This window comes from Denticeps clupeoides, chromosome 1, assembly GCF_900700375.1.
Source record: "Denticeps clupeoides chromosome 1, fDenClu1.1, whole genome shotgun sequence".
NCBI lineage: Eukaryota > Metazoa > Chordata > Actinopteri > Clupeiformes > Denticipitidae > Denticeps > Denticeps clupeoides.
The window spans coordinates 16,408,349-16,431,826 of record NC_041707.1 but is presented as its reverse complement, the minus strand read 5'-3'; the positions used below and the strand labels follow the sequence as shown (position 1 = coordinate 16,431,826).

Sequence of the window (23,478 nt, the reverse complement as noted above, 5' to 3'; positions counted from 1 at the left end):
AAAAAGGTTCTTACCAGCAGGACGTTGAAGATGATATAGAGGACAAGCATCCAGAGGTCCCTGTATGCCATATGGAGGCCACCCCACAGCCACTCCAGTGATACCAGAGCAAAGAGACACAACACCATCGGCACCTCTGCAACACAGTGTCACCAGAATTGTGGTGAACACACGGACCTGAACATAAATCACTCAGAAGGCAGCACACAACATAAGGTGATCTGACTGCACCTGCACCTAACCCGGGAAAAGAAATAAAATAAAAATAACTAACCAATCCAAACCCACACTGAATCCTATTTACAATAATATTACACTGTAGTCAGAACTATAATATAACCATAATAAATTCAAAACGAAATGGCTTAAGATTCCAGGTCCTGCACCACCAACAGTGCTTCTTCTAAACATCTCTATGCCATTACTGGAAAACCAGTAAAAAGAAAAAACTTTCCATGTCAGACACCAGCTGCACCCTTTTCTTTGATCTGTTGATGTGCCAGGCTGCCCATGCACACCAGACCAGTCCATGTGGTTTTGGCTGGCATTTCCATTGCTGTAGAAAGAGCAGGCACCATCCACAGTGTGTCAGATTTTCCAGCACTCCCGCTGAGTGGTGAAGGCTTACAGGAGGAAGTGGTGTAGGATGCTGGATCCAAAGTGCCGGTCATTAAAAAAATGCTGCACTCATTAAGAGGCTGTTAACGTTGAGGTTCGAGCCATGGGCACAGGGCTGGCATTGAAACAGGGGAAAGAACGGAGTTCTTTCACAGCCAACATGCAGGTGCGTGCACAAATAACCTTTTATTTTCCATACTCTGCTGACTCTCAGGACATCTTTTAAGCAATGCTCTCATGAGGTTATTGTTATTAATGCCGCATTTACATAAAAAATGCAAAGCAATAAAAACGAATGTTATTCCTTTCGTACATGGAACAAATTAGTGTGCAAATAGTGCAAAAAGAACAATAACTTAAGAACAAATGAAAGAATGGTATCCAATGGAGACTCAGCACAACCAGGGTTTAGACTGCATGATGAGCACCTATTAAAACACAGCTTGAATCACCATTTAGCACGACTGTTCCAATAATTCAGGGTGTTCGGAACAAACACAGCCTGTTCAGCTCTGAACAAGCACCGTGTGTCAGGGGCCAGGAGAAGAGTCCTGTGTGGAGCGCAGAGAGGAATACATTAGCGCTTCATTGTGAGTGTGGAGAACTGAGCGCGCGCTTGATGAGAATCATCCGTTGTCTGAGAGCTGGTGCACCTGTACAGCAACGTGTATGAGATGACGCATGAGGCTTTGATCTAAATTGAATGTCCCACAGTGGAAGCCTTATATTGTTTTAGTTCGTCTGTTCTGTTTGGGGTCAGAGTTGTCTGATGGTTTGCCATTGACTAGACTGTGGATTCTAACGAACTATTAGGTGAACTTTGGAGAACGGCAGACATTTGCAGACTGAAACGCCTCACTGTGAAAATAACGTTTTAGGAAAAATTTTAATGTATCAAGGCACCGTGCCCAGACTCCACACTTGTGCCTGGTACAGAGTCACCTCTGACCTCACTGGATCACCTCCTATTTTAACAACATTGCCGTTTTCATCTGATCGGGCTCACATTTCCCTTGGGACATTTCACTGAACAGTTTCAGTACATGAAGAAACATGAGCCAGACATCCCACAATTCATCCCACAATTATTTTAATCTTTTATGGTTTAGTCTGAATACACTGAATACAGGTATTAACACCAACATCATAATATTTAGAAAGCTAACATTTTGACATCAAAACAGCCCTGTCATGTTGCATCATGGGCTTCTGAACTTATGCCATGATATTTGGTACCAAGCCATCAGTGGTCCTGTCATTTGCAAGGTATTCCTTCCTTGTACCAGTTTTGGTAAATCATTGCCAGTGCGGACCAGAAACATGCCACAAATGCCGTTTTGGAGATGCTATCACTCAGCAATTTGATCCTCATTAAGGTCACTCAAATCCTTATGCAAACCTTATGTATGTATATTTGAAAGATAATGTATACACTTGCTGTAGAATGTATCCCAACCACTGCCAGTGCAATGGGATAATCAATGATCTTCACTTCGGCACTCAATGTTGAGCATCTGCTCAAGTTCAGAGTGCAGCGGAAAATGAAACCCAAGGCAGCCAGGAGTTCTGGCCTCTAAAGCAGCAGGATTTAAACCGGCTCGCCCTTGTGTGCATGCGAAGATGTATGAGGGCATGTTTGTGTCTGTTTTATTTGTGTGTGCACGAGTGAAACGAGGCATTACAGATGGGCAACCCAGTCAACCCTTCCCAGATGTTCAGTACTGTACAGGGTGTTCTGAGTCCGGGTACACTTACGCCACTAATGGCACATGATTATGGGGCTGAGCTCATCAACAAAAGTGGGTTAAAGCAGTTTCCAATGATTCTAGGAAACTTTAATATATGCCTTAACAACATATGAAGCAACCATTTTTTTAACTTAGCACAGAGTAAGTTTGTTTTAATGCATGCAATTTATGGATGAGGTAAAGGATTGTACAGTACAGAGTTTAAGGTGCAACAGCCATCATGGTTTTATTGCTGTGTTATTGTAAAACTGCCACCAGTATAACACAGGTGTCTGTTCTGTTTTAAGGGGGCTAAAATGAACATTATGTAACGTTAATGCTGTCACACATGCAGTAAAGTTGCTAACAGGGTCAAATGAAGTGCAAGGAGCTTGTGTGGACAAAACACACTGATTAGATAGAACATAGGCATATTATGCTGTCTGAAAACATGACATTATGTAACAGCATATAAGGCCCAAGCAGAAATACATATTTACGGAGGCTCTCTGTATCACCAGGGGAAGAGATTACAATTTCCTTGGCTTGGCAGTCTGAATAGGAAAACTGTCAGTCTTTAAGGAATGGTGGGTAATGAGGCAGCAAGAGAGTTGCCATTCCAGTAATGTGCCCCAATGCAATGGTGTCAACATGGAAAAACATGGCATCAGAGAGTCAGGAAAGAAATAACTCCTTGAACTGCTGATGAGTTTATGTCATTATTCCAAGCAGTATGCTTCCAGGACATTAGGGTGCAATTTGGGGCGAAGCCCTGATCCACCGCTCAACTCATCACTGATGGCCCATTACAGAGATTGGAGCCAGAATCAGCCAGAGAATATGACCTACTTCTGCTACGTCAGCAAAGATCTGAGCTAAACTGTGAGCAGCAACAATCAGCAATCAGGCAAAGGCCCAGACAACGCAGTAATGCACTCTACCAAAAAAGGCCAAAGATTGAGGCCTGGTTGTCAGACGTGGTTGTCAGACGTGGAAATCAGGTGCTGGACTCTGCAGGATGTGCAACAGCAGGGTAACAAAGGTGTTAAAGAGTTCTCCTGAAAGGTGAATAAAAAAGAAAAATAGCCAAATTTTCAATTTCATTTAAATTTGTTGCACAGCCTCTAACACCTGAGCCCTACATTGGATCACAATATTCAATGTGTAGTTATAATCAAACACATAACGAACAATTTAGATTATACATTATGTGTAATGCATACCTTTGTTCATCTATAAAGTATACTTAGCATGTTTTGGTTAACAGGTAATATTTAAACTCCTTTCAATGTTACACATTGCAAAGTAAGCGGTAAAGTGCATATGAGGCAAAAATGTCACTAAGTCAAAAAAAAAGTCCAAAGTTTAAAGTGGGAACGTGACTTGGTTTTGTTTCAAGCTTCCAAAGCAAATAAACATGTGAAACACTTGCCCACTGCGATAGCATCACTCTCATGCAATGTTTAAACAATACAAACCAGTCCCGTATGAAGGAAGAAATGCAACACAAAATGTAGATATACACAGAACATACAACAAGTTAAACCCATTTATCTCATAGAAAACGAAACCAATTTTTTTTTTCATTGTGTGATACTGCTTGTGTGTTGCTGAGAACAGAGCTCCAGGCCTTGTTTGCACAAGGCGGCTATTTGCCTGTCGCTTGCTAGTCAAATCAGCCTCTTTTGTTTGCCCCTCAGCTTAAGAATGTAAACCTCCAAAGGGTGGGCAGGTCTTCTGGAGGTGTGGTGGAGGCTCGGCTCCTGCTGAGGCATCTAATTGGGTCGCAATTTCACACAAAATCATCATATAGACAGAAGCCGCTCAAAGGATTATGCCAGGGCATTGTGGGTAACCAGCTGTGTCACCCACAATCTAGACATTTTATTTACTAGCATTTTATTCGATTTATAGAAGCCCTTTAACCAAAAGCTATGAGCAGTGGCATGACGGTCTGGTCAACACCTGTAGAGACTTAAAATATTATCTCCAGCACATCTGGAGTGAGGGTTGTGGAGTGTTGAAAGAGCTGTGTCTCTGCACTAGAACCCATCAAAGACAGCAACGTATACAAGCAACCTCAGAACAATCTGTACCAAAAAGACATCAGTGCTGGAACAAACCTTGCCCTACGCGTCACTTCTTCAAACTGAAAACAAAACAAATGAAGCAAAAAGCCGTCATCTGCACAGACAAACACACATGTATGCTGACCTGAGCTGTTGGTGCGCCCCCTATAGATGTCATCGTAGGCCTTCCACTGCTGTGTAACCTGGTAGGCATGGATGAAGACCACCAGCACACCCACCATACAAATCAATGGGACCAAAGCCGCTGAGCTCAGAGCCACATACACATTAGGGATGAAACACCTGAGAGAGAAACAGAGAGGAGAAGCAAGAGACATGTTTGCTTTTCATCTTGCATGTTTTCTAATCATTTGCTGACTTGTGAATAAAGTTCAAGAGGGAGGGAAAGAAGATGATTCAGAACCTGACTGGACACGAATAGTAAAACAGCCTGCTTTCATCTACTTTATCTTTTGACTTTATCCCATTAAATTGCATTCATTAACAAGTCCTGTATAAGTTATGTATTAAAAGACTCCTTACTGTCAAGATTCAAAACTCAAGACCCTTTATTGCCATTGTACATTTGCTTGTACTGCCATTGTACATCTGTCCACAAAGAGTTGGCAGTGCAAGATATACAAGTACACAAGGGGGTATATATATGTGCATTATAAATTTAATTAAAATATATTGTAGATAGTCTATAAGGGGGTAGAGCAATGGTTAGAAAGAATGAGTGAAGCTATGACACATTTGCCAAGATTTGCCAAGATATTGCACAATAGTAACAGCAGGGGGATTGTACGGGAGAATATCAGTTTGTATGGGAGAATATCAGTAATCTGGTGCATGAAGAGTTCTGAACTCTAGTTACTCTAAGAGTAGTTACAGTAGGTAGGTACTCTATTGCCACACCAGCCTGTATGCATACACACACAATGAAACTTAGGCTATAATTATAAAAATGCATTCATATTAATAAATATGAATGCATAGAAATCTGAGGTGTGTAGCAGTCAAAAGTTGGAGACTATGAAGAAAGGGTGCATGTGAGTGAGTGTGTGTGAAATTTTACAGCCCTGAGCAGTGACAATTTTCACAACCACTCTGCAGCATGCAGAGATTGTCCATGAAAGCTCCTGACAGCTCTAAGGCCGAGCCACTGCCGGGCGTGTTTACATGCCACACTCGGCGCATGTTTTGTCTATGCTCTGTCACTGCTATTGCACCACACGAAGGAGGTTCTCCTTGTTTTTCCTGCGTGTTGTTGGGGCTGTCGTGTGAGAACTGTTAACGGCACAGCACCACTGAGTTATTTAGACAGCCATGGCATCATTAACTGCAGCACTGCAAGTCTGTTCCCACAGCTTAGAAGAATGAGCGGGAGTCACAGATTATCAGCAAAGAGTTGGATGGGAAGAGAGTGGTAGTGTGAGCACGAGTGAGGGAAACTCTGCTGGGTGGGCTGTTCATGCTCAGAGCCAGCGCAGGAAGCTCATTTCAAACAGATTGATGGCACCTGCGGTGTCGCCATGGTAACCCAGCAGCGCATATCCTCTGCACTCGACAAAAGGGCATCCGGCAAGATCTGAGTTTAGCGCAGCGATTAGCAGCACAGCTAATGAGCTGCAGCCTCATTGAAGCGATTAGCATCGATTTACCCTCCTGGTGCTACATCATGGCCAATAAACAAGGACATTCTCCAAACACAACAGATGTACTTAAAAAATGGTACAAAGAAAATACCACGAAATGGGATTGAAAATATCATTACATGTATATGAAAGGGACCATTTCAGAATTAGTTGCCCATATAAAAAAAGGGATTGTTTTTGACATTGCATTTGTCATACACAGCATAGCACAGCACACGGTGCACATAACGAAATGTGTCCTCTGCACTTAATCCATCACTTTGGTGAGAAGAAGACAGCCATGAAATGCTTCCAGGGAGCAGTGTGTGGGGATGGAATCTTGCTCAAGGGTCTTCAGTGGCACCTTGGTGGGTCAAGATTTGAACCTGCAAACCTTCGGGTACGAGTCCACTTCATTACCCGCTATAGGCCACCACTGCATTGAGTTGGACGAACTTGCAAGTTCCTGTCTCCATTATGAGTATTTCTTAATGCTGTTTCATACACTGTAAACGTGTTTTTGTCATGGTTCCTGTGCCACCTCCCTGCCATCAGAGGGAATGAGGGCGACCACAGGGCTGACCACCCGGAAGCAGAAGGGGCCAAGTTGGCATTAACAATAAACATTGGTCACTCATCTTGTCTTGCAAGCAACGGTAAAGACTGAACTCTCGACCTCACCATGTGCTCCCACCACTGCTAGTCTGCTTACCTGCTCCCTCTCTCCTGCTCACTCATGCAAGATCCGTCCCCCACCTGCCTGCATCTCCAGCCCTTCATGGCATGTCTACTAATGTGCCCCACGGACCTTCCCCTGACAGTTTTACACTAGTTTATTCTTAGAAATATTCTTAGGTCTCCCTATTCTGTTAAAATAAGTCATGACCAGCGGATTTGTTTCTCCTTCAAACGCTGAAACTGTTTGACTCGATGACCATGTGTCCCCTCTCTGTCTTTCCACTGCTGATGCTGCCACTGTCAACCAACACTAAGCTCATCAACTAGCCTTGTGATGCATGGCATTTAATACTTTCATAGTCAAAACCCAAACCAAGATTCTGTTCAGGCAAAATAGTGGGTACATTTTTGGACACCTAATTAATCTCTGACCCCAACTGTCAAAGTATTCAGTGTACTAATGGTGCACTGAATTTTCAGCTTGTTTGTGTATAATGTTCTGTAATGCAATTTGTATCATGCGTTCAAAGTAATCTAACTGTTCTCAGTGCAAGTCTGTTGGCATAAAATGTACCTTTACTATTTTTCCACTCAATTATTCATTCACTGTCCACTGACCCCATCCCAGCACCAGACGTCAATGGGACGTTGTTTTTTTAACCTAGTCAGCCTGAAAACTGTAATCAATTAAAATTCGGAATGTGACAATAACTACCAACTGTTTGTAGCTCAATGAACTCTATTGTGGTGACATTAGGATTATCTCAAAACACTTGGAAAAGGGATGACATCACCCCTGAGTGGGTTTCGTTTTCCTGTTCAAAGTGAGGGATGTTTACCTTTCTTCAGAGCTCATTGAGAGTTCACTCTCCTCACTCATAAACCGGCAAACATCCCAACCCCCAGTCGTCTAAAACCATTTGAAACAGGGTGAGACTCAGCCCAGCAGTCACCCACATATGACCTCAGCAACACTACACGTTCAAAGGCTTAAAATAGCAACAAACAAGGTATGTGTGCGCCCTGTAAACAAAGGATATACCCCGTACCCACGTATATTTTCGTCACCGATGGAGGAAGCCAGAAGCTTTTATGCTGTGTGTGTACAACAGAAAAAAAATCCATGAGGCAACTTATTTTGTTGATTCTCTCCCAACATGCTGGTATTCAGTATCAATGTATCAATGCTTAAGTTAAACGTTTAAACCTGGGTGTGTTTTAATAGTAGTAGATGGAGCAGTAGGTAATATATGACTATAATTTTTTATTTTATTTTATGCTATACACATATCTTGTTGAGAACTGTCCTGCACTGCATGGAGAATGAGAGATTAGTGAAATGGCAACATACTGATAATTTATACACAGTGGATAAACTGAGTGAGTGTGTGTGTTTGTAAACCTACCAATATGTGGACATTGACCTGACTGCACACCAATAAGGTGGGGACGTGTGTCATCGTGGGGACCAAAAACCAAGTCCCCACAAAGTTAACCATGCTAGCATGTATATTTCATCAAAATAAGCCTACCCCTTTAATATCTCCAAAGTCCCCAAGATGGACATTTTCTTGAAAAACATTGTGTATGTGTGTGCCTGGAATTGCTCACAGTGTGTACACGCCAACTAGGGTTGAAGAGGGTAATTGCAATTGCAGATACACACAGTAACACGTGGTACAGCAATGCTGAACTCTTATTGGCTCGTCTTGATGACGTCACGGACCATCAGAAACCAATGAGAGAGCTAATTGTTAATAAGTGCCTCAGTTAGCAAGACTGAGTTTGCTGAGCTATAGCACCATCCAGATCTATGTAAGCTAACTTTAACTGCAAGAAAAAAATCATTTAAAGATTCATACTTTTATGATACACATTGTGTTAGGGGTAAATAATATTTCTTTCAATAGTAAAGTGTTTTAGTAAGAAAAGCTATGACAATGCTAGCTAGTTAAATGGTACTAGCTTAGTTAGCACATGCTAGTTTCTGTTATTTATGGATATTTAAAATTACAATTATTACTATATCTTCCATAGACGTTTTCACTAAGCAGTAAGAGAAATAATGTGCTAAGAAAAATGGCTCGGAGGCGACAAAGCCCAATAAACAATGCCATTTTTCACATCACCACCTGCCGTGATAAAGCAGGGCTTGATGTTAAATACATCAATTCCTATAAAGGTGAGCAAAGCAGATATATTATCTTAAACTAATTACTATGAGGGAAAGTAGGTATGAATGTGGGTTGTGATTCACAAATTAGGCAGGGGAGTGTTTGCCGAGTCAGATATTTTCAAAGGAGATTTCATACTGGAGTACAGAGGAGACCTTATCGATCCAGAAGAAAGTAAACGAAGACGGCGAATTTACCACAACTCCCTAAAAGGATTTATGTTCGATTTCATCTGGCATGGAAAATTCTGGACGTGAGTACAAATGGATTTATATATTTTCCTTTGTTTTGATGTATAACTGTATTAAATATTTAAAAAATATATTTGAAAACTCGCTGCTAAAACTAGTATTAGTTTTTTATTAGTATTCTAGTTTTGTTGCCACATGTGGGAACTCGTGTCTTGTGTGGAGTTGCACAGCATGGGGAGCATTTAGATCATTTATCATCGCTAAACCGCCCATAACAGCTTTAAATGTGTATTATTAATTTTTTCAAGTCAGATGTGGAGTCAAAATGGGTTACATAACGTCGCTCAGACACACAGGGATTGTGGGTAATATGGTTGTTTTCTTCTGATGGAACAGAATTATTTCATCATTTGTCTGTCAGCATTTAAGGTACTTATTGTAAACATGCCATACTATATTGACTTATTTACAGTTGGCTTCTAATAGTTAAGATAGCAGCTCATGCATGGTTCCTGCTCAGGTCTGAATATTTTCCAGAAATACAAAAAAAAAAATGTTTATTTGTTCAGCTATTTGAAGTAGATTTATAATGTCTGCATATATCAGTTGTGTCATCACAAGATCACAAAAAATTGTTTAACAATTTATATATTATATTGATAATATAAAATTAAGTAATACAAACTAACAATAGTATAATTTTGCATTTAATAACTATTCTCTTTATTCAAATTCAGTATTGATGCTGCAAGGGATGATGGCACCCTTGGAAGACTGGTTAATGATGATCACATTAACCCCAACTGCAAAATGAAAAGAATCATGGTGGAAGGAAAGCCTCATTTGTGCCTTTTTGCCTTAAAAGACATAACACCTGGAGACGAGATTAGATATAATTATGGCGATGCTGATTGTCCTTGGAGGAATCAGGTAAGAATTGTAAAAGATATTTTGAAATCTGATATTTATATAAATTAAGATTTTAGTATTAATTAATTGTAATATTATGTTTGTTCATAAAGTTTTAACAATCAGAATAATTCACACATGCTCGCATCCATTTTACTGTTATTGGTTTACTGGGCTTTTCATATGTTTGCAGCCCTGGTCCTGCATTCGAATTCTGTAACAAATATTGAATCTAGAGAATTGTGGTTGTTTTGTTTATTTCACTGAAGATGCATCATCACTATACCTACTTAAGCATATTCTCTGCATCTGTATTTATTTAAAAATGCTTTTGCAACCTGACACTGTTCAGCTTTTTTATCTTTTACCAGTATTTGGGGACTTATTGGGGATTCCTTTGATAATTTCAGGAAGAAAGAAGTGGAATGGAAGGAGCCAGTAACTGTCCCAGGTCAGAAAACGCCTCTGAAAAGGATCTACATTACACCCAAAGTTCATTGGATAACTGCACCCTCAACAATCAGGTATAAAACTACTGTTTAATTACCCGATATTATCCATACTTTTAGAATGAGAGTGTGCATTTTAAAGTTATGCAAACATAACTTTCATATTTGGTCTAATTGTTGGCTGTTTTGTTCATTCCAGGAGACAATAAGTGGTGTAGACAGAGCTAATATCTTCCCCAAATCAGATGGTACCTCTGAAGACATTCAGCATTCCACAGACTGTTCACAGGTTGAGACTTTCCACATTCAGGTATGATACTTCTTTTTAAAATGTAATTTTAATATAATATACGTTAAGTCCCCACACTGTGCAATGTGCATGATATATGTGAAGTCCCCATGAACTATTGTGTATCACAAATCTTTTTGAAAGATTCACAAGACTCAGGATGAGAAGTGCTGCACCTCCCCCACTATGTCCCCACATTGTCTTCTAAAATTAAATCTCTATACTAAGTCCACACACTACACCTATTTTGATCTATTAGGATTTTGTAACACATGTACAACTCTTAGTACATTTAAACATTGAAAATATGTAGTGTGATTGTAGAATGGCAACGTATCTTTTATGTTTGGATTAATGGCTGACTGTTTTGTTCATTTTAGGAGACAATAAGTGGTACGAACCAAGCCAGTAACTGCCCCAAATCAGATGGTGCCTCTGAAGACAATCAGCATTGCACAGACAGTTCACAGCATGACAGTATCTTCCACATTCAGGTATGAAACTGCTCTTTTTTTATGTATTTTAATTACCATATACGTTAAGTCCCCACAATGTGCAATGTGCATGATATATGTGAAGTCCCCATGACGTATTGTGTATCACAAATGTTTATGAAAGATTCACAAGACTCAGGATGAGAAGTGCTGCACCTCCCCCACTATGTCCCCACATTGTCTTCTAAAAAAAAATTTCTACACTAAGTCCACACACTACACCTATTTTGATCTATTAGGATTTTGTAACAAAATTAATTATTTTAATGACATGTATAACTGTTAGTACATTTAAACATTGAACATATGTAGTGTGGTTGTAGAATGGCAACATATCTTTTATGTTTGGTCTAATGGCTGACTGTTTTGTTCATTATAGGAGACAATAAAGGGTATGAACCAAGCCAGTAACTGCCCCAAATCAGATGGTGCCTCTGAAGACAATCAGCATTGCACAGACAGTCCACAGCATGACAGTATCTTCCACATTCAGGTATGAAACTGCTCTTTTTTATGTATTTTAATTACAATATACGTTAAGTCCCCACAATGTGCAATGTGCATGATATATGTGAAGTCCCCATAAAGTATTGTGTATCACAAATGTTTATGAAAGATTCACAAGACTCAGGATGAGAAGTGCTGCACCTCCCCCACAATGTCCCCACATTGTCTTCTAAAAAAAAATCTCTACACTAAGTCCACACACTACACCTATTTTGATCTATTAGGATTTTGTAACAAAATTAATTATTTTAATGACATGTATAACTGTTAGTACATTTAAAACATTGAAAATATGTAGTGTGGTTGTAGAATGGCAACATATCTTTTATGTTTGGTCTAATGGCTGACTGTTTTGTTCATTATAGGAGACAATAAAGGGTATGAACCAAGCCAGTAACTGCCCCAAATCAGATGGTGCCTCTGAAGACAATCAGCATTGCACAGACAGTCCACAGCATGACAGTATCTTCCACATTCAGGTATGAAACTGCTCTTTTTTATGTATTTTAATTACAATATACGTTAAGTCCCCACAATGTGCAATGTGCAAGATATATGTGAAGTCCCCATAAAGTATTGTGTATCACAAATGTTTATGAAAGATTCACAAGACTCAGGATGAGAAGTGCTGCACCTCCCCCACAATGTCCCCACATTGTCTTCTAAAAAAAAATCTCTACACTAAGTCCACACACTACACCTATTTTGATCTATTAGGATTTTGTAACAAAATAAATTATTTTAATGACATGTATAACTGTTAGTACATTTAAAACATTGAAAATATGTAGTGTGGTTGTAGAATGGCAACATATCTTTTATGTTTGGTCTAATGGCTGACTGTTTTGTTCATTATAGGAGACAATAAAGGGTATGAACCAAGCCAGTAACTGCCCCAAATCAGATGGTGCCTCTGAAGACAATCAGCATTGCACAGACAGTTCACAGCATGACAGTATCTTCCACATTCAGGTATGAAACTGCTGTTTTTTATGTATTTTAATTACAATATACGTTAAGTCCCCACAATGTGCAATGTGCATGATATATGTGAAGTCCCCATAAAGTATTGTGTATCACAAATGTTTATGAAAGATTCACAAGACTCAGGATGAGAAGTGCTGCACCTCCCCCACTATGTCCCCACATTGTCTTCTAAAAAAAAATCTCTACACTAAGTCCACACACTACACCTATTTTGATCTATTAGGATTTTGTAACAAAATTAATTATTTTAATGACATGTATAACTGTTAGTACGTTTAAACATTGAAAATATGTAGTGTGGTTGTAGAATGGCAACGTATCTTTTATGTTTGGTCTAATGGCTGACTGTTTTGTTCATTATAGGAGACAATAAAGGGTACGAACCAAGCCAGTAACTGCCCCAAATCAGATGGTGCCTCTGAAGACAATCAGCATTGCACAGACAGTTCACAGCATGACAGTATCTTCCACATTCAGGTATGAAACTGCTCTTTTTTTATGTATTTTAATTACCATATACGTTAAGTCCCCACAATGTGCACTGTGCATGATATATGTGAAGTCCCCATGACGTATTGTGTATCACAAATGTTTATGAAAGATTCACAAGACTCAGGATGAGAAGTGCTGCACCTCCCCCACTATGTCCCCACATTGTCTTCTAAAAAAACATTTCTACACTAAGTCCACACACTACACCTATTTTGATCTATTAGGATTTTGTAACAAAATTAATTATTTTAATGACATGTATAACTGTTAGTACATTTAAACATTGAAAATATGTAGTGTGGTTGTAGAATGGCAACATATCTTTTATGTTTGGTCTAATGGCTGACTGTTTTGTTCATTATAGGAGACAATAAAGGGTATGAACCAAGCCAGTAACTGCCCCAAATCAGATGGTGCCTCTGAAGACAATCAGCATTGCACAGACCGTCCACAGCATGACAGTATCTTCCACATTCAGGTATGAAACTGCTCTTTTTTATGTATTTTAATTACAATATACGTTAAGTCCCCACAATGTGCAATGTGCATGATATATGTGAAGTCCCCATAAAGTATTGTGTATCACAAATGTTTATGAAAGATTCACAAGACTCAGGATGAGAGTGCTGCACCTCCCCCACTATGTCCCCACATTGTCTTCTAAAAAAATCTCTACACTAAGTCCACACACTACACCTATTTTGATAATGACATGTATAACTGTTAGTACATTTAAATTTTGAAATTATGTAGTGTGCTTGCAGAATGCAAACATTACTTTTACATTTGGTCAAATTGCAATCAGACAGTCAGAATTGCACTGCCAGTTCACAGGTTGAGAGTATCTTCCACATTCAGGTATGAAACTGTTCTTTTCAATGTATTTTTATCATAATATCGAATCTCGAATTCCGATCCGCCAAGGTGCAACTGAGCAAAGCACTGTCCCCACACACTTCTCCCCAGGCGCCTTTCATGGCTGCCTACTGCTCACCAACGGTGATGGGTTAAAAGCAAAGGACACATTTAGTTGTGTGCACATGTGCTGTGTTGCAGTGTATCACAATGACAATCACTTCTCTTTTACTTAATAAACATTAAGTCCTTTCAATGTAAATATATGTGACATCCCTACAAAGTAGAATGTGCTTCACCACTATTGTTGAAAGGTTAATAAGACTCAACAAGTTTTGTGTACGTGCCTCAGCAGGTACCCACGTTGTCTTCTAAAATGAAGGCTTTAGTGAAATAGCTAAGAGACTCCATGGTAGCATGAAATGGAGTCTACAACTGACATAAGTGGCTCAGGTAGTGCAGCTCGTTCAGGATCAAATTCAAATTTTATTTGTCACATACACAGTCATACATGATATGATATGCAGTTTTAACAAAAGTGTTTAAGTGTTAGGATATGTTAGGAAGTGTTCAAGTGTTAGGTATATCAATGCAAGCTATGGCAAGAAGGTTTGTGTAGAGTCCAGAACATGAAGGCACTACCAGGAAACAGGCCAGTACATCAGAAGACATGGAGGAGGCAGTAGAAGGGCAACCCAGCAGCAGGACCGCTACCTCCACCTTTGTGCAAGGAGGAACAGGAGGACCTCTGCCAGAGCCCTGCAAAATGACCTCCAGCAGGCCTCTCTGCTCTGCTCAAATGGTCAGAAACAGACTCCACAAGGGTGGTATGAGGGCCCGATGTCCATAGATTGGGGTTTTGCTTACAGCCCAACACTGTGCAGCATGTTTGGCATTTGCCAAAGAACAACAAGATTGGCAAATTCGCCACTGGCGCCCTGTGCTCTTCACAGATGAAACCAGGTTCACACAGAGCACATGTGACATGTGACAGTCTGGAGACGCCATGGAGAACATTCTGATGCCTGCAACATCCTCCAGCATGACCAGTGTGGCAGTGGGTCAGTAGTGGTGTGGGGTGGCATTTCTTTAGGGGGGCGCACAACCCTCCATGTGCTCGCCAGATGTAGCTTGACTGCCATTAACTACCGAGATGAGATCTTCAGACCCCATGTGCACATCTGGGACATCATATCTCGCTTCATCTACCAACACCACGTTGCATCACAGACTGTGCAGGAGTTGGCGGATTCTTTAGACCAGGTCTGGGAGGAGATCCCTCAGGAGACCATCCGTCACCTAAACAGGAGCATGTCCAGTCATTGTAGGGAGGTCATAGAGGCACGTGAAGGCCTCATTACTGGGCCTCATTTTTACTTATTTTAAGGACATTACATCAGCCCATAGTTTGTTTTGCCACTTTAATTTTGAGTGTGACTCCAAATCCAGAGCTTCATGGGTTGATAAATTTGATTTTCATCGATAATTTTTGTGTGATTTTGTAGTTAGCACATTCAACTATGTAAAGAAGTATTTAATAAGAATATTTCATTCATTCAGATGTAGGATGTCTTATTTCTGTGTTCCCTTAATTTGTGAGCAGTGTATTTTCTCCAAGAAAGAATCAAATCCTTAACAATTTTGAATGCATTTGTTTTGTGTTTAAGTGGCTCTTGATGTAGAACCACCCATAGATCCTTCTGCAAAAGAAGTCCAGAAATCTTCAATTGAACAAGCAACAGAAATAACAAGTACCACAACTACCATGAAAGGTACTGTTTGTTAAACTTCATAGAAAGCCTTTATGAACTTAAAAATCTCTGTTTTTTCTGATGTGCTTTGTTCATTCAGGTCGAAAGGTGGTAAAGAAAAAGAAATGGGACAGTGATGAAATGAATGCAGTTGAAAAGCATCTAAACAGGTTCATCAAAACTTGTACAGTGCCAGGAAAACAACAATGTGAGGCCTGTATAAATGCTGAACCTGTTGCCTTGAAAGACAGGGATTGGTTGTCTGTAAAGTTCTTTGTGAAGAACAAAATCACTACCCTTAAAAGAAGAATGTAAAGTCAGTTATTTTATTTTGTTTGGTATCTTATTTTCTGGTATTTTAGATTTCTGGTTATTACATTTGTTTTAAAAGGATCTTAGAATCTCTTTTTTTTTTTTTTGGAAATGGGTGCAATTCAGTAAAGTGTCTTTGAATCGAATGTAAATATGTACAGAATACTGTTCAGAATGCTACATAAAAATAGCAAATTTTTGTTATTAAATTTTGTTATTAAATTTTGATCTTTTCATTCATTATAGCTGCATCCCAGCTGTTTCGTCCCCATGTTGTTCACAAGTACCTACATCTTACAGTTAACCAGACAGTTCACTATGTGTGTCTGCTGGTCCTCACAAGTGATGTCTACCAGACAAGGTCCCCAGTTTGTAGGAAAATGTCACATTGCTTTATTAATGTATTTTCTATATTTTAAAGTGACAGTCATTTTTAAAGCCTCAAATGAAACATAAATCTATCTTTAGATTTTTCATAAAGCCTTTAGAAATGCACGTCCCCACGATGTGGCATCGTGCATGTAGTCCCCAAATTGCGGCTACACAAGTATGTGTGTGTGTGTGTGTGTGTGTGTGTGTGTAGTGGTGGTGGAGGTGTTTGTAGTTGTACTCACACATCTCCCTGTACTAGTCCATACACGCTGTGGATGTTCCACTGGTATCCACCCAACAGCACAACAACCAGAATGAGGATGACCAGTGCAGGCAGACCCCAGATCAGCAGGAAGTAGAGCAGGTATCGGCGCTCTGTGTGCTCATCGTTCATCACTAAAACCTGCCAGAAGTTCACAGCCTGCAGACGCAGAACAAAAGTAGAGAGGCGGAGGTTAAGGCAATGCACCACGCCAGGGCCTGTGTGTGTGTGACACTGTGTGTTTTAGTGGACATTTCACTAGTCCGTTGTTTATCTCACTAGTGAAACGCAGGTGACTTAAAGACGTAAAGTCTTTCTACGCGAGTGCTAAGAAACAACAGCAGAACAGCATTTGTCTGTGCCAAAATCTCCATAACCAGATTAGTGATGCTGCTGAGTGGTTTTGGGCAGGAGTCTTGTCGGGCATTGCTGGCACGGTTACGTAAGACACGTACAGCTCTCTCTTCTGGCTCAGGCCAGCTGGATGCCCTTCAGCCAGTCGCATTAAGGCCGACTGGCTGGCACGATGCCAAAATGGTGCCACCAAAGAACGGCCTCCACCTGGCATAGAACGGAGATGCTTCCACCAGAGAGAGACACAAAGTGGTGAGCAATCCATACATCCTGTGTCACACACGCAGACACAGAAAAAGTGCTGAGGTACAAAGAATCTATTAATAATTACATAAGAAATGAATTATTATACAAAAATAGTGTAAAATGTAAGAAACATACAAGTAACAGAAAACAGGCAGAGAGACTAAAATCAATCTGCAGAGACGCAGAACAGGAGAGAAAGACAGACAGATAATCCAAAATTACCCCAGGTCATCATTTCCATGCCCACAGATTTTTTTACAAAAGTTCATCTTAAAGGCTCTATTCTTTCCATCCACACACATACACACACACACACACACACACACACTCGCTCACCCAGGCATTCTTTAATGTTTAATTCATCTGAACTCCCTCACGGCAGAACATTCTGTGATCAACAACATTCCAGAGTCGGATCTGATCCTTCATCCTCTGAGGAAAGGCGGCCATCATGGAGGAGAACCACTGTCCAGCACGTAACCCTGCACCTGAGCACTCCTCTGTGAGAACTACCGGATTACTTTACTTTATGTACTCACAGTTAATCTCTTAATGCTTGTGTGAAAACGTAATAAATGTCAAACCGCAGGAACAATCATGGCTTTTGTACAGACCAAAGCTCCTTGTGTTGTTCTTCAACATCACAGGCTGCAGGGCTGAAGCTTTATGTAAGAGGAAAACCAGTCTCTGATGAAAGAAGAGCCCATTTTGCGGCATCCTACTGGAGATTGGAGCAGGTTTAAAAGCACAGTGCCACGGGATAATCCAGGTCTTGCCAGTGCAATTTATTCAATAATTTTGTATCAATTTATATCAGAGTATCAAAACAATTCATATGTAGGTACCGTGTGACAGACATAAGTGATAACTTTCTAGCCATTGTGACAAAAATTGTCTAATTGTGGTAAATTTAACAAATGACTTATTGTAGCAAAAAAGGTCTCATTATGGCTTATTATTTTTTGCCACATTTCAGAAAGCCCACTTTCCCCCATTAACTACAAATATACAGTAGAGAACACAAACCAAAAAAATATATATATTAACCTAAACATTTATATTTGATCCTATATGCAAATATAAAGAATTATACACAATACTATGCCAAATATAAAGACACCCACCATTCAGGCAAACACAAATCCACAAAATAGAATTAAGAAATAAATAAGAAATAAGTAGATTTCCCAAACTCAACACAAATGAAAACAACTTAGCATCAAAGACTCATGCTGTTTGGCATAAAATAACTATTACATAAACAGAAATCCTGAATTATGTTCACATCATACAATTCTTTTTTCAGGATTTACAGTAACAACAATGCTACAGCCAAAAAAAAAAAATCATTAGTAATTCATTAGAATTCTGATTTCTGAATTAATGTCTCACTCCAAGCATTGCAAGCAGCTCTATAGCAAATCTGCAATGACAACTACTGCTCAAAACCAGACTGTATCCGGTCTGGGAATCCCCTGTGAAATCTGGTGCCAGATCCAAGGATTCAGTTTAATCCTACAGGTTGTCTTTATTCATACATTAAAATCGACTTCATTAAAAGTTAATCAGCATCAACACCTCATTCCACAACAGCAGGGGAATTAGAGTAAGTCATTCCATGGCCCTTTGCCATATTACTGAGCCACAGAGGCCCAGGATTTAGCTGCAAAATGTTCAGTCGTTTGAACTGAAAGGAATTCCGATGTGAAACACTGTGACACCGTCGGTGGATAAGGATCAAAATGGGGTTTCATCAGCTATGAAACCCCATACACACTTTCTGTCATTCAGAAGTAGCTCTACTAATGGGGGTGGTCTAGTGGGTAAGGAAGATGCATAGGGTTGCCAGTTTGAATCCCGAGCCGCCAAGGTGCCACTGAAGTGCCACTAAGCAAAGCACTGTCCCCATACACTGCCCCTGCCATGCCATGCACCTGCCATGTCTGCCTACTGCTCATATGCAGAGGATGTGTGATTTGACAATGACAATCAGGATTAGACATAATGTCAGCCAGATAAAGAATTCTTCAGTGCCTATGTCACTGGTTCATAGGCTGGATAAATATGCTTAATGCATTTTAAATGTATTTAGATTTAGTTTTTGTGAGTTTAGATGTTGGGGATTTTAAGATCAGACCTATAAGTGGCCTGGCAAAGGCTAAAACCACAAAGCTTTCATCCATAGAGGCTACATAAACAAGGCAAGTGAAGTGAATTGATTGTCATTATCATACACAGCACAGCACACAGTGACAACAAAAATGTGTCCTCTGCATTTAACCCATCACCATTGGTGAGCAGTGGGCAGCCATCACAGGTGCCCGGGGAGCAGTGTGTGGGGACGGTGCTTTGCTCAGCGGCACCTCAGTGGCACCTTGGAGGATCGTAATTCGAACTGGCAACAACTTCCTTAACCACTAGGTCACCACTGCCCCAAGAAAAAGCCAGTAGTCGAACCTAGAATCTTCAGATCCATAGTCTGTTGCAAACACAAACCTCGTGTTTTAGGCTTCAGTCTGAATTCTCGGTGTAGAAAAATGCTGGTACCTGGATCAACATGCAGCTGAACTGGCTCAGGTGGAAGTAGTGGGAAAACAGGCCGAGGGCTGCACAGCCTTCCTCAGAGAACAGCCTTCCACGGAACGCTGACACCAGGAAGCAAATCTGCAGGGTTGGAACAAAAGAGGCAATATTACAACAATGGTAATAAAATGTATTTAAATATGAAATAAAGTTTTGGTTCACTCAAGACTGTAAGATGAGAGATGAGTTTATGGGTATGTGGGTTGTGTACTATAGTGGAACAAGATGATTTCCAGGTCCATCCAGGTCCATGTTGCCTACAGGAATACGGCTAATAGGTGCTCTACACTATTCTTTATCTAGAAGAGCAATGTCCTGCCTCCCCATAATTATCATTCCCACCATAATCACTTTACAATCATCAGTTCCGCTCTCCACTCCTTACTAATGAACTCTGTTTAAATGCTCACCCCTGTGTGATCAGACTGTCGCTGTGCTACTTCCATATTCTAACTTTCCAGGTCCATGTCATATCTCTCTTGTCCATCAGCTATGTTTGTCCATTCACTAAAATAAATGCACACTTTGCTGCTGAATTAATAGTCCAAGCTTATTTGAAAACACAAAAATCACACATGAAAGCACCTCTGTAACACAAAACTGTGCTCCTAACCATAAAATGTCAGATAATAAGGAGATGGCCTTCTTCATTAGGGGGAAGAGCTCTAAAGGGACTTCATATTTATTGGAGCAGCCACACACTCTTTATGCGCCCAGCTGACTAGAGAATGCTGGAGTCTCACTGTGTAATTAAATAAACCCACGCACTGCACGAAAACCTACACGATATTCTCGATTATCACGATAACAGGTTCAGAAGGTAGTTGACACAGTCACGCCCATCTGCCATGATAACTCCTAAAGCTAAAGGCTCAAGAATGACCATCTAAGGCCAGCTGTTTGGTCCACCTCGGCCTTGAAAGGTGTGTTTGTGTACTTGATTCATAGCTGTCCATTTGTGCGATAAAAAAGGACTCTCCACCCACAGATACAGGAATACAGAATCGTAAGTACATCCATGCAAGGGAGAAATTCCAGACCCTAGCGGAAACAAATCTATAAATAAAATACATTTTGATGATATATTTTTTTCCTGGTGTTTTCAAACTTATAAATTGTCATGATCGAGAGACACCTTCCATTCTTTCATCAGTCAGACAAGAACAGCCTGTCGACGGCACCACCTCCAGCCAATTACACCTCTGAGTGGGTTTCCTGGCAACATAACCAAATAAAAATAAAAGGGTCTGTAGTGTGACCATGCCCTTAAGGCCAGCAATTATCACCGTTCTGCTGTCTGTCCTTTAGTCACAATTAACACACCTAAACACACACACACACACGCCCACAGAGTCTCGCTTAGCTTCATGCCATCCACCTGGCCTCTCCACTTTTCAGTTTGTCACCATGGCCCGTATCCTTTCCACTACTGTCATTTCTGCCTTTGTTAGTTCTGAGTGTGGTCTAGTGTGTGAGTAATTCAGCATCTGATTCCAGTCAGGACCTGCCATTGAGACAGAAGTGTCTCCTCTTCTGGACACAGCAGTGGGGATCAGTGTCACCCCTAGTCAGAGAACTGATCCTGCTGTTAACAGCACAAACACACACTTTCAGTCCAACGCAGCCACCCTGAGATCAACTGATGAGTGGTTGCGCAACAGGAGGCGTAACTGGTGAGGACAGTGGGTACCAGTGCCCCCTTAAATAGTAAACCCTTGAAGCCGAGTCTGACTAGGAGAGCTGAGACAGAAACAAGAATGCAATGCTTGAATTAGATTAAATGTAACTGAATTGAAGGAAGGTATTCACCGAGTTGGAAACAGACCAGACATCTACACTGTAACATGCTAGAGTTATTGGGAAATCCATGTCTTTCCATATTGGAACATTGTCACAAGGAAGCTCTAAACAAAGGCCCCTTTCAGTGTCTCAGATGTTTGTAAAGCTAGTGTGTGTAAACCCTAGTCAGGTTATGAGCAACACGCAGGAACTCACTTTGTCAGCTGCACTAGCTGGAAAGACCTTGGAAAAGCCTAATCTCAATATTAACGCAACAGTCGCATTTACAATGTAATCTAATACATCCGACAGATTTACAGAAAACATTCAGCACTGCACCAGTCTGTGTTAGTATGTTCACTATAAGCCTTTACATTCATGACACAAGGACACATATAAAAGGTAGTAAGTTATGAAACCTGTGGTCTGTTATATGTTAATCTTTCTTAATGTTTCTTTGTAAAAAATAAACCCTAATCTAACTCAAAATACGAAGAACTGAAAGTGAATGACAAGTGAACAAGGACTGCCCATAGTTTGCATGCAACCTGTGCGTGAAATGAATAATGAAAGCATCTGAGTTATGTCTACAGGAACAGTAGATGCATTGTGGGATATGGTGTGACTTTTTCCAGCTTTAATGGATGGAGCCAACCACTAGCCAGCAGGTAGAGCTTCTTTTGTCATTTAATCATATCAGCTAGACATGAATTGTCTGGCCTACAGAGACTTTGTGTGAGAGTCAGACAGGTAGAGCACCTCGGCACACAATGAGGTGTCTGGACAAACAGGGACATTCACAACAAAAATAACAGCAGCTACGTGAAAAGGCTACGGAACACAAACCACATCGGCTTAATGCAAATGGAACAAACACAGAACGCCTTTTCCAAAGCAGCCGATAGCACTGGCTGGCCTTGTGTGAGAACGGAGGAGGGGCATGCATGCAAACAGTGAACAGGGGCCAGTAAATGTACAAGAGGGCCTACAGGCCTTATTCATGTTCTCACCCATCAGACTGATTTGTCAGGGGGCATTACGGGGTGCTCGTAATTGCTGGCTTCCCCAAACTGAAAGCAAGAATAATCAGGCCAATTTCTCAAGTGGGGTTCATGTGGCGATTCATTGCACCAAGTCCTCTCAATGAAAGGATGCTCTGTCAGGCCGGCAGCATCTTGTACCTTCTCATGGTTTAATGAGTTGTGATTTCAATAATTCTACAAATATTAAGCCAAAAGAAAAATTCATGTCTTATTGTGATCACTGTATCAACTTCATTAGCCATATGATAATACTGTAAATACACACACACACTCACACACAGTGCTGAATGCTTCTAAAAATAGCTCTGGCTGGAGATATGACATCACCGGCAGGCAGCAGAGTCCCGTCGCCAAGGCAATCTCAGCCTCGCCTCAGTCTGCAATCTACTTCTCCCACAGCTCTCTCTCTAGCTCTCTCTCTCTCTCTCTCTCTCTCTCTCTCTCTCTCTCAGTAACCGGTCTGAGCTGGTCGGCTCCAGTGCGTTTGTAGGCGGCTCCTCAGAGCTGCTTTTGTTCAGAAGCCCTCCATCCTAAAACCGATACTTCTCCATTAGAAAAGGATCATGTGGTACTTGTCAAATTTGTAGTAGGACTGACAGTATGTCAGTATGTGTGTTTAAGGTCATTTTTGTCTGAGTGTGTTATGCTTGCAGTGTACCTGATAAAAAGCAGGAAACACAAAGAACTGCATAAGTATGAA

The 23,478-nt window shown here is 40.6% G+C and overlaps 1 protein-coding gene and 1 long non-coding RNA gene across 5 annotated transcripts in view; one reads left to right on the top strand and one right to left on the bottom strand.

The window, feature by feature from the left end:
• adgrv1 (adhesion G protein-coupled receptor V1) overlaps positions 1-23,478 on the bottom strand; it is a 103,997-nt gene that overhangs the window by 9,697 nt on the left and 70,822 nt on the right. For 3 of the 4 annotated variants that reach the window (XM_028978482.1, XM_028978653.1, XM_028978572.1), the window contains 4 exons: positions 19,921-20,037; positions 16,754-16,932; positions 4,560-4,717; positions 15-136 (listed from right to left, as the gene is read on the bottom strand). In XM_028978482.1, coding sequence (XP_028834315.1) covers positions 15-136; positions 4,560-4,717; positions 16,754-16,932; positions 19,921-20,037 — 576 coding nt within the window. The remainder of the gene's footprint in view (positions 1-14; positions 137-4,559; positions 4,718-16,753; positions 16,933-19,920; positions 20,038-23,478) is intronic. The other variant, XM_028978722.1, reaches the window with a different exon arrangement.
• Positions 11,174-16,224, top strand: LOC114789598 (uncharacterized). Its single transcript, XR_003749696.1, has 3 exons — positions 11,174-11,235; positions 15,744-15,848; positions 15,928-16,224. It is a non-coding gene; the product is annotated as an uncharacterized LOC114789598 (long non-coding RNA).